Source organism: Callorhinus ursinus, unplaced genomic scaffold (assembly GCF_003265705.2).
Source record: "Callorhinus ursinus isolate GAN/ISIS: 27379988/994484 unplaced genomic scaffold, GSC_fseal_2.0 scaffold57, whole genome shotgun sequence".
Classification (NCBI taxonomy): Eukaryota; Metazoa; Chordata; class Mammalia; order Carnivora; family Otariidae; genus Callorhinus; species Callorhinus ursinus.
In genome coordinates this window covers 9,348,427-9,364,590 of record NW_027397119.1, presented here as the reverse complement: position 1 = coordinate 9,364,590, position 16,164 = coordinate 9,348,427, and the positions used below count along the sequence as shown (strand labels likewise).

Here is a 16,164-nt window from a genome sequence, read left to right as displayed (position 1 = left end):
TTTCATTGTGGTTTTGATTTCTGTTTCCCTGATGATGAGTGATGTTGAGCATCTTTTTAGGTGTCTGGCAGCCATCTGTACGTCTTCTTCAGAAAAATGTCTATTCGTGTCTTCTGCCCATTTCTTAACTAGATTATTTGTTCTTTGGGTGTTGAGTTTGATAAGTTTTTTTTATATATTTTGGATGCTAACCCTTTATCAGATATGTTATTTGCAAATACCTTTTCTGGAGGTTGCTTTCAGTTCTGTTGATTATTTTCTTCACTGTGCAGAAGCTTTTAATCTTGATGAAGGCCCAATTCCAATATTTCATATTTTCTTTTGTTTCCCTTGCCTCCAGAGATGTGTCTAGTAAGAAGTTGCTAGGTCAGAGAGGTTGCTGCCTGTTTTCTCTGTTAGGATTTTGGTGGTTTCCTGTCTCACATTTAGGTCTTTCATCCATTTTGAATTTATTTTTTGAGTAAAGTGTAAGAAAGTGGTCCGGTTCCATTCTTTCGCATGTGGCTGTCCAGTTTTCCCAACACCATTTGTTGAAAAGACTGTCTTTTTTCCACTGGATATTCTTTTCTGCTTTGTCAAAGATTAGTTGACCATATAGTTGTGGGTCGATTTCTGAGTTTTCTATTTTGTTCCATTGATTGATCTATGTATCTGTTTTTGTAAGAGTACTAAACTGTATGGATGACTACAGGTTTGTAATATAGCTTGAAGTCCAGAATCATGATGCCTCCAGCTTTGCTTTTCTTTTTCAACATTCCTTTGGCTTTTTGGGGTCTTTTGTGGTTCCATACAAATTTTAGGATAGGTTGTTCTAGCTCTGTAAAAAATGCTGGTGGCTTTTTGATAGGGATTGCCTTAAATGTGTACATTGCTTGGGTAGTATACACATCTTAACAATATTTGTTTTTCCAATCCATGAGCATGGAATGTTTTTCCAATTTTTTGTGTCATCTTTAGGTTCTTTCAGCAGCATTCTATAGTTTTCAGAGTAAGATGTTTTACCTCTTTGGTTAGGTTTATTCTTAGGTATCAGATGGGTTTGGGTGCAATTATAAATGGGACTGATTCTTTGATTTCTCTTTCTGCTACTTCATTATTGGTGTATTGAAATGCAAGAGATTTCTGTATGTTGATTTTATATCCTGCATCTTTGCTGACATCATGTATCATTTCTAGCAATTTTTTTAGAGGATTGTTAAGGATTTTCTACATAGAGTACCATGTCATCTGCAAATAGTAAAAGTTTGACTTCTTCCTTCCCAATTTGAATGCCTTTTATTTCCTTTTGCTTTCCGATTGCTAAGGCTAGGACTTCTAGTACTATGTTGAATAACAATGGTGAGAGTGGACATCCCTGTCTTATTCCTGGTGGTAGAAGAAAAGCTCTCAGTTTTTCCCCATTGAGAATTATATTACCTGTGGGTTTTTCATAGGCAGACTTTATGATGTTGAGATACACCCTCTCTATCCCTACTTTGTTAAGCGTTTTTATCAAGAATGGATACTGTACTTTGTCAAATGCTTATTCTTAGACCAAATGCCAAAACCGAGGAATTCATCCCAAAAGAAAGAACAAGAAAAGGTCACAGGGGAGGGAAACCTTCTCCCTGTCCCTGGAAGGGGGAGTTCATGCCCACTGCTGCCTGGGAAGCCCTCAAAAAAGAGGGAAGAATCTCCCCTCGTGTGTCCCAGATGTCCCTCAGATCCCTGCCTTCACCCTGACTGTGTCTGGGCCATCGGCCTGCCCAGCAGCACGGTGCACCTGTGTTCTATCCCAGGCAGGCCAGCTGAGTTTTAGAACTCCAAACTTTAGGGACCTGGCATGGTGCAGACCCATGCTGGTCCTCTGCAGGAGGGTCTCGCCATGCTGGGACTGACACAGGTTTGTCCCAGTAGGGCTGTCACACCAAAGTGCTAGGGGAATCCCATCATGGAACATACCCATCATGAAAATGTTTTACATTTCATAGAAGCTCCATATAAAACCATATTTTTGTGTAGTAAATAACACCTGTGTGGGATTTCATATACAGTAATTTTTCTTTGAAGTTTTAGCATGGAGTTTGGAGCAAAGTGCATCAAAGAATGGGTGTTTGGGTTAGCCGCCCTCAGCAGGTGTCTCTGGTAATGGTGCCTGTCAGCTCTTTTCTTCCCCCTCTGGGCAATGCCACCTCTCCCAGATGTGCATCAAGAAGAGGGAACTGTCTCTCCCAGGACATCCCAGGGGATCCTCAGATTACATCTTCTGTCCCCAGGCTATCTGCCCTCCTTCTCCACAGCAACACTGCAGCGCCCTCAGGGCTCCATACGGACCATGCTGCAGACTTCTAAAACTCTAGTCTTTGAGCCCACTGGTTGTAAAAACTCACAAAAATCAGCCCTTCTCATTTTCCCAGTCAATGTCTTTGGGGAAGTGTTTCCTTGTGCAATCCCCTGTGCGTTCCTCTCTCTCTCTTTCTCTCATTCCCTCTCTCTTTCTCTTGCCTCTCTCCATGACCAGGGCTCCCCTCCACAGCACCTGTGATCCATTTCTCCCCTAAATCACATCTCCACACCTCCTACCTTCCACGATGTGACCCCTTCTCTCCCTCTAGTTGTGCAGTTTGTTCTGTCAGTCCTCAGATCGATTTTGTGGGTGTTCAGAATGACTTGATATTCATCTAGCTGTGTTTAAGGGATGAGGCAAGCCTAGGGTCCTCCTACCACCCTCCCATCTTAGCTCCTCCTGTAGTCGTTCTAATATCAAGGGTATTTATGCCTAAATTAAGCAGCAGGCAGTATTAAAAATATTAGCAATTATAATCAGTAGGCATGAGCTTCATAGTAACATCCTGTGATCTCTTTATATGTCATTTGGTTGATTTTTTGCAAAATAAGCATCATACTCTATATGCAGATTCTGTTACTTTAATACATTTTATTGTGAGATATAATATGTAAGAGTAAAATATGAATGTACTGTGTTACAAATATAATAAATCACCCATGTCAACAAGTAAAACATTCCCAGCATCCCAGAAAATCCCAGTGGGTTTCTATTATGTCAATACCCCTACCTTTCCTCTAGAAGAAAACGTTATCTTAATATTTCTGGTAATTACAGTTTTGCTCTTCCTTAATAACTTCACAGCCTATGTACACATCCCTAATATCTATGTTTGTTCTTGAATTTTATATAGCTGAAATCATCCTGTAATACCAATGTACCTTTGTGTCTTTTTACTTCATGCAATTATTATTTTATCTTTTCATGTCATTTTGTAGCATTGGTGTATTATTCCATTGCACGAATATACCACAATTTTTTACCCAGTCAACCACTGATGGGTATTGTGAAGTTGTTTCTATTTTTGGCTATTAAAAAATCCTATGCTATAAATATTACCACACATGAAACCTGGTTCACATGTGTGTTAGTTTCTCAGTGACCTATTTCTCAGAGTAAAACTGCTAAGTAATAAGTAATGCATATTTTCAACTTCACTACAAGTTGCTAAACTCTTTCCTGTTGTGGTGGTTCCCATTTTCCTTTGTACCAGCAGTTCCTAATGCTCCACATTATTTCCAAATAGTGGGATTTTTAGACTTTCTAAATTTTTGCCAATGTCATGTTATTTTATTCATGGTTTATTATGGTTTTCATTTTCAGTTTGAGTAATTTTCCATCAGTTTATTGATCACTTGCTTTTTCTCGTTAGAGAATATTTGTTTAGATCCTTCAAAATTATCTTTTCTTCTCACTAGCTTTTTCAGGTATTAACAGCAAAGTTGTTTCTCCTTGCATGTTTTGCGGAAGTGGCTGGTGAAGCCAACTAGTTCTACAAACCGAGGCTAGAGGGGTTTTTAACATATTTTTGTTATCGGGCTGTTGAGGTTTGTTTTATTTTGTTCTAAAGATTTTATTTTTTAAGTAATCTCTACACACAATGTAGAGCTCAAACTCACTACCCCGAGATCAAGAGTCATATGCTCTACCAACTGAACCAGCCAGGCACCCCAGGACTCTTGAGGTTTTTAAAAATCTCTTGATAGCAAGATCCTGCCTCCTGAATCATGCTGGGTCTACCCACCAAGGAGAAGAGCTGAAAATTTCTCCAGAGCCAGATACCTTCCTGCACTACTTGAAGTCACAGTGCAGGGCTTTTGTGGACAGGGCTCCCAGACGTAAAGTTTAGGAATTCTGCTTCAGTATCATCCCACAAATTTTGATATATAGCATATTTTCATTATTGTTTAGTTCAAGTTGTATTCTAATATGTATTGTGATTTCTTCTTAACCCATGAGTGATTTAGAAGTGTTACTTAACTTCAAAACTTTTGAGATTTTTCCAGTTATTTTTTCTTAACAATGTCTAGCGGTCAAGGTGTGTACTTACAGTGATTTTCAATCTTTTGAAATTTGTTGAGCCTTGCTTACAGTCTATTTTGGTGACTATTCCGTGGGTACTTGGAATGAATCTGTAGCTTCAGCTGCTGAAGGTTGCATTCTATGACAATAAAAAATGTTGATTTTGTTAATAATGTTCATATATTTGGGGTGCCTGGGTGGCTTAGTTGGTTAAGCATTTGACTCTTGATTTCAGCTCAGGTCATGATCTCAGGGTGATGAGATCGAGCTCCATGTCGGGTTCCATGCTGAGTGTGCAGCTTCCTTAAGATTCTTGCTTAGGATTCTTTCTCCCTCTCTCCTCCTCCCTCCCCTCGCTATCCCTCCTTCTCTCTCTCTCTCTTAAAAAAAATAATGTTCATATATCCTATATCCTTATTTGTCTATCTGCTTTTCTATCAAATGCTTGGAGAAGTGTATTTAAATCTCAAGCTATGAGGATGGATTTGTTTACTTCTTTTACTTCTGTTATATCTTGAGACATACTATTAGGTTTATGGACAGTGGTATGCTGGCAAATGTATAACAATCAACTATTTTTAAAAAAAAGGAAAAGAAAGAGTCTTGGTTTGTAGATTTTGCCAATACCCATGGTGTAAATACTCATGATATGGTCAATTTTAAGTTACCAATGTGACACCACTGAATACTGTATTGGGAAGAGATGTTTATAATTATCTCCTGTGAGTTGGTATGAGCCAACTCCAGCAGTCATTCTAAATGTTCATGCACATTTGGAATTATTACATCTTTCTGTTCAAGTAGTTCTTTTATTATTGTGAAATGGCCCTCTTTTATCTAGCAATACTTTCTGCCTTAAATTATTATTTGCCTGATATTAACATATTAACCCTATCTTTTTTGGCTAATATTTTCATAGTGTATTAGTTTTCATCATTTACTTTCAACTTATCTGTCCCATTTTTTAAAGATTTATTTATTTATTTGAGAGAGAGAACCCAAGTGGGGGAAGGGGCAGAGGGAGAGAATATCTAAGCAGACTCCTGCTGAGCAAGGAGCCCAGCAGGGAACTCAATCCAGGAGCCATGAGATCAGGTCTTGAGCTGAATCCAAGAGTCAGACGCTTAACCAACTGAGCCATCCAGGCACTTGGGTCCCATTTTATCAAAAGTAATCTTGGGTCCCATTTTATCAAAAGTAATCAAAAGTATACTTCAATTTTATTTTCTGTTTTTCTCCAGTCAGTGTTTATACTTTAATTGGAGTGGTGAATCCATTTACATTTATTGTAATTACTGATACAGTTAAGCTCAAGTCTAACATATTGCTATTTATTTTTTGTGTCATCTCTTCTTTGTCCTTCTATTCCTCCTTTCCCGACTTTTCAAAATATTAATCAAATATTCTTTACTACCTCACTATCTCATTTCTATTAGTTATATATCTCCTAATATTGTTTTACAATAAGCATACTCAAACTATTACAGTCTACCCTTAATCAATACTTTCACTACATTCTAAACTATGTAAACATTAAAACGGTTTAATTTCATTTATTATCTCTTGACATTTTTGTTATTATTTTTACATATTATACTTCTGAATTTTTTGCAAACACTATAAGACATTGTTACTGATTTTAAATAAAGTCTTTTTAAAATTTTGCTAAAATATACGTAGCACGTTATTTATTATTTTTCAGTAGTCTTTTTATTAACCCATATATTTATTTTCTTCAGTTCTGTTCATTTAATATTATCCTTTCTTGTTTATATACGGAATCATTTTCCTTCAGCCTAGAGAGCTTTAGTGGGGTTTTTCATAGTGTCAGTCTGCTATTGTTGAATTCTCTCTGCTTTTGGATTTTTTGAGAATGTATTTGTATTCTCCTTCATTTTGCAGTACGTTTTCCCTGGGTTCAGAGTTCTCTGTTGCCATTTATTTTTCAGCACTTTAGAAATGCCGGCACATTGTTTTCATGCCTCAGTTGTTACTGTTACAAACATACTGTTATTTTTATTGTTCTCCTAAAAGAAATGTGTGTTCTTTTCTCTGTCTGCTTTTAAGATTTTGCTTTTATCTTTGATTTTCAGCAAAGCCTCAGTATGGTTTTTCTTTGTATTTACCCTTTTGGTTTGTTGTGGTTTTTTTGTTTTTTGTTTTTCTTGTTTTGTTTTGTTTTTTGAGCTTTTGAATCTGAGAGTTGATTTTTTTTCATCAATTCTGGAAACCTTTGAGCTATTCTTTCTTCAAGTATTTCTGTCTTTCCTCTTCTCTAGTTTTGGAATTTTATTTAGACATACACATATCACTTGATTCTGCTCCATACATTTCTTGTACTCTCTTTTATTTGTTATTGGTGTTTTCTACAGTTTTTCTATATTCAACTTGGATATTTCTACATCAAACTTCTTCAGATTTGTCTTCTGCTATCTCCATTGGCTCTTAAGACCATCCAATGCATCCTTATTTTGGATATTTATTTTGTAATTTTAGTATAACACATGATTATTTTTATAGCATCAGTTTTCTTTTAAATATCTTTGTCTTTTTACTCACATTATCTATTATTTTCCTGTATTTCCTTTAGCATACTTAAAGCAGCCATCTTAAAGAAACTTGACACTAATTCTGACATCTGGATCTGACTGTCTACTTCTGTGAGCCATTTATTTTTGCTTCATTTCTTGATCACATTTTTTGCTTCTTTATGTGTCTTTTAATTTTTTATCCAAAGCCATACATTTCACATGAAATAAATGTAATAATAATGTTTATATTATTTACCTCCCATTGACAAGTGTTTGCTCATTCTTGATCTAATCAAGAAGTGAACTCAGATGCGTCTGAGTTGCACTTCTATTTTGAGTCAGTCCACTTCTGGTTTCAAAAGTCTCCAGGTAAATACCTTCTTGGCTTTTTATCAAGTACCTGGTTGGTCTCTTCTTCCTCCATCCCAGAACACTCTGAGAGATTTATCCTGCTTTTCTGATGTTTTGACCTCTGCTCTCAAATCTTACCCTGAGTGACTCAAATATGTCAGCTGTCTTGGTGAGGATACAGTTGTATATTTGAAACAAGATCCTTTTCTTATTGGAACTTTTTCTATGAGACTATAGGAACTTTCACTCCACCCTTAAGAAATTACTTAGGCTCCGGGGCACCTGGGTGGCTCAGTTGGTTAAGCGACTGCCCTCGGCTCCGGTCATGATCTTGGGGTCCTGGGATCGAGCCCCGCATCAGGCTCCCTGCTCAGCTGGAAGCCTGCTTCTCCCTCTGCCACTCCCCCTGCTTGCGTTCCCTCTCATGCTGTCTCTCTCTCTGTGTCAATTAAATAAATAAAATCTTTAAAAAAAAAAAAACTGCTTTAAAAAGAAAAGAAAAGAAATTACTTAGGCTCCAGCAGAGCACACATTCTGCAGGGACTCAGAATTTTTCATGTTAGACGTGCCTCCAAAAGTTTGTCTCATTTTTCTTTTCCTCATCACAATCCTCCATTCAGGCAAAGCCTGATCTTCAATCCATACCCAGAGTTGGCAAACACGACCAGATAAGAAATGTCCAAAAACTATATGTTTGCATAAAACAGGCCCTTCCCACTTTGGTTTAATTCATTTAATCCTTTTTCTTCTCACAGTTTCCAGTTCCTTTCAACACGCACACGCGCGCACGCGCACACACAGGAGTTTGTTGTTTTTCCAATTTGCAGCAGGAATGTTGTTCTGTTCCATCCTATTCCATCGTATTTGGAATGTTCCCTTTCAAGTTTGTATCATCTTGGCATGCTTTATTTTTCTAAATAGAATTTATCTACCTGTAATGCATATGATACATCTATTTAATTACTTATTTAATAACTAACTTCCCTAGTAGAATGGAAATACTTGAGAACAGGTACTTTGTCTCTTTTAAAATTTATTGTTTTTTCTTCAGCACTTAGATTAGTGCCCAGTATTTTCCAAATCAATGAATGAATAGTAGAATGCGGCACAGCAGTTAAGAATAATGTATATAATATATCCCCCATACTCCCTGCCTAAGAGGTCAGAGATAGCAAATGTTCCCTTATGTTCACTTTAAAACTTTCCATTTGTACATAAATTCCAGCTGGCAGATATTATCAATAACCTCACCTTTGATGACTTTTGTGTGTGCTGTACTTGCATTCCCAAAGGATAAGTCACTTTTAGCTTTCTACAGTGGCTGTCTCTATTATTCCATAATCTTCATGAAGTGGCATGCACTTGCAGCTTCTCAATTTATTTTTATGTCTAATGTAGTGATAAAGTAATAAAGAGAATCATTATTTTGATTAAAAAATACAGTAAAGGAGGGAGGGTAGGTGCTATGGTGAGTGCTCTGAATTGTGTAATACTGATGAATCACAGACCTGTACCTCTGAAACAAATAATACATTACATGTTAAAAAATATATATAGTAAAGGAAAACTATTTCTATGGAAAGCTATTTTTACAAATTTATGTTGATTCAATTTCTGTAAGGTAAAAAATATATTTTATATATGTTAAGACATACTTTTGGATGGACCTGTAACAGCACAGGTATTTTTAAAAGCAAAAATAACCTAGACATATTGTAAATTTAAATAAGCACTTCAAGCACTTACTTTGTTCTTATTGTTTATAGATTGCAAAGGACCTCCTCCAAGAAAAGAGACTGAAGTTTTGTTTGGTGCCTGGCCTGAACAAACATATCCAGAGGGCATGCGGGCTACATATAAATGCCGACCTGGATTTAGAACTCTTGGAGCTATTATAATGGAATGCAAGAATGGAGAATGGGAGTCTCTTAATCCATTGAGGATATGTCGGGGTAAATAATTCATATATTTGTGAAATTTATGAAAACTTAATTATTAAAATACTTAATATTTGATATTATAGCAATATTAGCTGAATTATATCATAACTGTCATTTAAATACAAAATCATAAGGTGTTGTAATCTTCTTAAAATAAAAAAAACCCAACCATTCAGATAAGTTTAATTTTAAAATGATAATTGACATTTTTCACTTTTGCACATCTTCAATTATGTCCTCTGATTTAATATCAAATGTCATTTTCCTTGAACTCCTACATAAAATGTGTTTCCCTGTGCTACATAATAATATCATTATTTTTTTCATTTTAGAAAGGCCCTGTGGACATCCTGGAGATACTCCTTTTGGTTCTTTTCATCTTGAAAGAGGAAATGAGTTTGTATATGGTGCAAAGGTTGTTTACACATGTCATGAGGGGTATGTAGTTAATATTAAAAGAGGTTTATAGTTGGGGCAGTTATAATTTAGGTAGTAAATAGGAACTTTACTAATTAGTATTTTTCTATGAGCATTTTTTTCAACTTGCTTTCTTTTTTTTATTATTATGTTATGTTAATCACCATACATTACATCATTAGTTTTTGATGTAGTGTTCCACGATTCATTGTTTGTGCATAACACCCAGTGCTCCAGGCAGAACGTGCCCTCTTTAATACCCATCACCAGGCTAACCCATCCTCCCACCCCTCTCCCCTCTAGAACCCTCAGTTTGTTTTTCAGAGTCCATAGTCTTTCATGGTTCGTCTCCCCCTCTGATTTCCCCCCTTCATTCTTCCCCTCCTGCTATCTTCTTCTTTTTTTTTTAACATATAATGTATTATTTGTTTCAGAGGTACAGATCTGTGATTCAACAGTCTTGCACAATTCACAGCGCTTATAAGTACCATACAAGTAGTCTGAAAAATTAAACTATAATGGAAATGATTATATTTGGATAACAAATTATCTCCCTAACATTGAAAAATTAAAATGATTATAATTACTCTGGTAGAGTGTAGTTATAGGAGGGCTGAAAAATAGTATACATATAAATAAGGGTTTATTCCAACAAGTCCTGACTACATTCTATTATGTGCAGAATACATGGGAGTTCAATATGTCAGGGACAGTGGGAATGTTAACAGAATCAGATTACATGGCACCTCCTTTGATAAAAGCTTATAAAATTTAGGAGAAGCAAATATTTTACACTGACATAATAGTAACTACCATTCTTTAAGTTTCCGTGGTCTGCAAATTATTCTTATCACATGAACCAAAAATGCTACTATGTTCATCGTGATTGACTTTTTGTTCTCTAACCACCTACTGGATTTCCATGGCTAATCTTAACACTATGATACCTCTTCAGTGTTCTTTATTTCTGTTATTCCCAGCCAGCTCAAAAAATTGTTTTGAAGAAAGTTTCATACATGAGAAAACCAATATCATTACAATTTTATGCTACATAAATATAAATAGGATCAAGAAATTATAAATTGGGGGCTCCTGGGTGGCTTAGTCAGTTAATAAAGTGTCTGCCTTCAGCTCAGGTCATGATCCCAGGGTCCTGGGATGGAGCCCCAAGTCAGTCTCCCTGCTCAGTGGGGAGTCGGCTTCTCCTTCCCTCTCTTCTCCCTGCCCACCCACTCTCTCACTCTCTCTCTCTGTCAAATAAATAAATAATCTTTTTAAAATAAGAAATTACAAATTGATTCTTATTATTCTCTTCTCATTTATTTCTTGATTTGAAGCAAAAAATATAGTATTTTAAAGCTTAGGCTTTGGAATAAGCCTGCATCCCAAAACTCCACAACTCAGTAACTGTATTATCATTTTAATGACTCTTAACTCCCATTTCCTCAATTCTAGAAATAGAAACACAGCAGGTGCATCATAGGATTGGTGGAAGAAATAAATAAGATACACACTGAAGCCCTTTGAAGAGTTCCTAAGATATTGACATCCAATAAGTCTTAGTTCTTATGAATTTAGGCTCTCTTTGGCCACTACCTGAGGGAGATATTTCAAAGACATTTTTAGCCCAACTTTCAATCATTACTTCTGACTTTAATTACACATGACCAAATAGATGAAGACCATCTGGGCCTACACTTTTCAACCGCCTCATTCCTCACCTCTGAAATGTCTCTTTCAATCCAGGCTAGTCTGGCCCCTGTAGGTTCCACATTTGACCTGGCAAAAGGGATCAAAACTCGGGACATCTGGGTGGCTCAGTCAGTTAAACATCTGCCTTCGGCTCAGGTTATGATCCCAGGGTCCTGGGATTGAGTTCCACATCAGGCTCCCTGCTCAGCAAGGAGCCTGCTTCCCCTCTGCCTGCTGCACCCTCTGCTTGTGCTCTCACACACTCTCTCTCTCTGGTAAATAAATAAATAAAATCTTCAAAAAAAGGGGGGGGGGAATCAAAACCCATAGGCTCCTTCTACTAGATTCCCTAAATCTCAGTAATAAAAAATATTTATAATTTGGTAAAGAAATTTGCCACATACTTCACCTCTGACTCTGCCTCTGCTTAATTCATCTTTGCTTCCTTCTGCTTGTATAAATTATGGGCAACCTCTGCTAGAGACTCTATAAGAGTAACTATCTCCACCATTCAGCATGGGCCTCCAACAAGGACTAGATATTCATCAGTGAATTAAAAGTCCTTGGACCTTGCAAAATAAGCAATCATCAATATTTTATGCTATTTTTAAATTTTTTGAGGGATTATTTTACCTATCTGAAGGAATGTAACTCTTTTGACCCAGTTGTGGAATCAGTGTAGAATGGGTTTACTATGCCTATGGTTCTGCCAGTCAACTGACCCTCTTTTGATCCCTTGTCCCTATCTACCTTTTCTCTTCTGAATACCAATTTAGCTGAATACTAGCTACTTATCAGGATATTCAATATGCATATCCAGTTTCAGTATCCTATAGATAGGTAGTTTTAACGAATCATTCTGCAAAAAGTTTTTCTGGTATTTTGCCTGGCTGGGGTTGCGGAAACATGCTGTTACTTTTCCCCAACCACCAACATTTGGACAATCTCTTTTTCTTCCCCCTTTCCTTATATATATGGGCCTTAGGCAGTTTTGTGTAGCATTTTGCAGAATTCCTGAAAGAGCTTTGGGGGAACGGGTGGGTGTCTGGTGTAGATGGAAAATGTTAACCAGGAAATCTACTTTCTATGGTGGAAGGGGGTACAAATAGAGGAGACAGAGAAGGAATTTTAATAGCCAATTATTTTGTTCCTTTATATGACAGAGACATAGAGTAAATGTTTAACTTCAAGTTTTGTGACTCTCATTGAATCAATTGAAATGTTTTCTTCTTTTAGAGAATTAAGAACAAATCAATAAGTTTTTCTTTTCTTGTATAATAGGTGAAATAATCCTTATTTGCAGATGAAGGAAATATTTGTCTAGGTAGAATTATTTAGAAGTTTATAAAAGTTCTGTTCTCAAAATTATCTCTCTTGTGGTTATCAAAATGCTGCCCATTATTTTGTTTTTGAGAAAAAGCTTTTTACCTCTAGCTGTTCACTGTAATATTAAGAAGGATGCTTTGCCTTGATCTAAAGCCTCGGATAATGATTGCACATTTTACATCTGCCCCAAGGAACTCCCATTCAAGTAGAGCATTTTAGATTTTAAGGATGGGCTTAATGGGTTACCACAGTTAGATATATTTGACATTGAATGGGTTATATATGCAGACCTGACTCAATGACTACACTCTGGAAAAATTAATTAATTAAAAATAATTTTAAAAATTTAAAATAAACCACATGCTAAGAAATTTGGACTAGTGCTATCCTTGATTATGTAAAAAGTCCAAAATGTTCCAAAAATATCATAATTGTGGAGGGTAGGAGTATGGAACAAGACTGGAGGAAAGGTAACATATTGTTAGCTCTTGATTACTACCATGTTTTTGGATTTTGGTTTGGGTTCAAAGAGGTTATAACATTGTTAAGTGTAACTAACTGACTGACTCAATGAAAAGATAAAAGTATATTAAGTACAAAATCACAATGAATTCGTGTTGTGAACCAAAGATTATGACTATTCCAAGTCCATGTGCCTGAGGACTTGAGGGCCTTTCTTAAGTAAGAAAGAAGCTTAAGAAAGAAAGAAAAGAAATTTAAGAAAGAGAGAAAGAAATTTAAGAAAAAGAAAGAGAAAAGAAAGAAAAGGAAAAGAAAGAGGAGGGGAGGGAGAGAGGGAAGATGGAAAGGAGGGAGGGAGGGAGGGAGGGAGGAAGGGAAGGAGAAAGGAAGACAGGAAATGCATATGCTGTTAATTTTCTCTGAAATGGAGTTTCTGGACATTCAGAATGGTATCAAAATTGCATATAAATACACATTAGCTCACCACTCTGTTATTTTTGGTTTTCAGGTATCAGTTGCTAGGTAGGATTAATTTCCGTGAGTGTGAACCAGATGGATGGACCAATGATGTTCCTCTTTGTGAAGGTATATGTAAAATTGATTTACCAATATATTCAAATATTTAAAATATCTAAGAGTTTTTGAGATGTCTTACATTAAAATATCCATAAAATTTGTAATTAAATATTTTTTACTTAAAGTATTTTTGTAGCTTCTAATATAGTACAGAATGGATATCTAAGCTTTTTATTACTACATTATTTTGTGTTTCATTAACCAAATATGAATATAGACTCATCTGACCTAATATTCAAAGTATTAGAGATTAGGAAATCTAAAACCTATTTTCCTTTCCTTTTGGATTCTAAACACTAGAAAAAACAAGCATCAGAATTTCAGCTTTATTCATGAAGATATTCTCACCCAATAACCACCCAAATGCAAGGATCTCTGGTAACAGCTGAAGTGAAGAACATGATTTAGACATTCCTCCCCTCTTGTGTGGCAAGGGAGATTTTCCTGTGGTCTTAGTCCTACTGAAAAGAGACAGGAAGTAAGGGAGAGCTCTGCTTTTTCTTACTGATCCATAAAGCAAAGCATAAGAATAAGAAAACGTAGATCCCATTTCCAAATTTTGAGTTAATAATCCCAATCTCTAGTCATCATAGAAATAAGAGAAATGAGTCAGAATAGTCTTAATTCCATGGTGAGGAATAAGTAGAGGGGGAGAGGAAAAGAGGAGGGGCAGAAGAAGGGAGAGAGGGAGGAAGGAGGAAGAGCAAGGAAGTGGGGGAAGGAGGAGAAGAAGGGGGGAGGAGGAGAGCTTTCATCTATGGAAATGGGGGGTGAAGGTCTAAATGCTTTAAGAAACATCTACTCTGGAATCACCTAAAGTGTTTATTTAACGCTGAAAATTTTGGTTACTAAAAACCTACTAAACCCGTATCGCTTGGGTAATAGGGCAGGGAGAAAGCCATAGAACTTCCATTTTAATTCTATCCTGGATGATTCTACTATAAAATAAAGTTAAAATGGCATAACCTAAGAGATATTGGGAAAATATTAAGTAAAATCAAAAGGAGTACTTAAATTATTTTGAGCACCAACATGGAAAAAGAAGGAAAATTAAGGACAATTTGTCTATTGAAGTAAATAGAATCAGAAAGTTTGCTTTTATACCTTTTAGGAATACAGCGTTATATTATTCTAGGGCTTAAATGAAAATTTTTATTTAATTATCCCAAGCTTTATATTTTTCAGTTATTTAAGAACCACTTGTTTGTTACTAAAACAATGTAAACTGTCATTCAAAGAAGTAATTTTCTTTGTCCATTCTCATAGAAAAGAATGAGAGATAAGCTTATTGTTGTTTTTTTTTTAACTTACTAGTCTTGGTATCCAACAGTTTTATCAAATACTTCTTTAAAAAAATTAAGTAATTTCCCCCAATCTTACTTTGCTGATGATTTTATCCATATATGTGAATATATACATACTTTTCATAATAAAGTTGTCAAATTCTATTAGGAAAAGTCATATTTATTTTTTCAGTTGTTAAGTGTTTACCAGTGACAGAACCAGAGAATGGGAGACTTACCAGTACTGCGTTGGAACTGGACCAAGACCATACTTTTGGACAAGTAGTACGATTTCAGTGTAATTCAGGCTTCAAGCTGGATGGGCCTGCAGAAATCCATTGCTCAACAAATGGTGTTTGGAGTGGAGAAACACCGAAATGTGTGGGTAAGATAAACTTACCATTCATGTGATTGAATGATTTTGGTTTTTCTCATGAAAATATGCATTTTCAAATGTTGTGCATCCTAAAGAATATGAATAATACTAATAACTAACATTTACTGAACACTTACTATTTGCCAGCAATTGATCCAAGTTCTTCACATGTGTCATTCCATTTTACCTTCAAAATGTGTTACTTATGCTCTATTTTATTGTAAAGGAAACTGTGGTGCAAAAAAGTTAAATCTCATGCCCAAGGCTATCATGGCATAGATGGTAGAGTTAAGATTCAAACCTCGATCATCTGAAACCAAAGTCCATGGTCTTAACCATAATTAAATTATGATTGGTTTTCATGGCTCAAATAGACAAGTAAGCATTTTTGCTGCAAGTTTTAATATTGGCCTGTAGAATAGGCTTTCTTTTAATTTAAAAAGTGAATAATTCATTGTTTATTTCCACTGATGAATCATGAGGACCTTCTGTGCTTGAATAATACTTTTAGAAAAGGGTCCTGTTTTATATATACACAGTGAGTTTAGATAAGTATGTGGAACTGAACTGCATCCACTAAATAAATTTTTGCCTTTAAAAAAAGTTCTATAGTAAATTGTAAGTTAAGATTTCTTTAGTTATAATACTGCTGTGACCAGTCTGATGATTGGGGCTTTTGTAATGAAACATTATGGTCAATTTATTTAAAAGTGCCATACTTCATATTACCAGTACTTGTGCAGCAGAAATTTCTGCCTTATTTATTTTTTAACATACCTAAAATCTCTTGATTATTTTCACTTTCCTAGTCTAGTCTATCCAACAGTGAGATGCAGAGAAAAGCATTCCTCTGCTTAAAAAC

At 35.7% G+C, this 16,164-nt stretch overlaps 1 protein-coding gene across 4 annotated transcripts in view; it reads left to right on the top strand.

The window, feature by feature from the left end:
* Nucleotides 1-16,164, top strand: part of LOC112811205 (complement factor H) — a 57,637-nt gene that overhangs the window by 10,373 nt on the left and 31,100 nt on the right. For all 4 annotated transcript variants that reach the window (XM_025855186.2, XM_073884534.1, XM_073884536.1 and 1 more), the window contains exons 2-5: nt 8,997-9,182; nt 9,503-9,608; nt 13,576-13,652; nt 15,120-15,311. In XM_025855186.2, the coding sequence (XP_025710971.1) occupies nt 8,997-9,182; nt 9,503-9,608; nt 13,576-13,652; nt 15,120-15,311 (561 nt within the window). The remainder of the gene's footprint in view (nt 1-8,996; nt 9,183-9,502; nt 9,609-13,575; nt 13,653-15,119; nt 15,312-16,164) is intronic.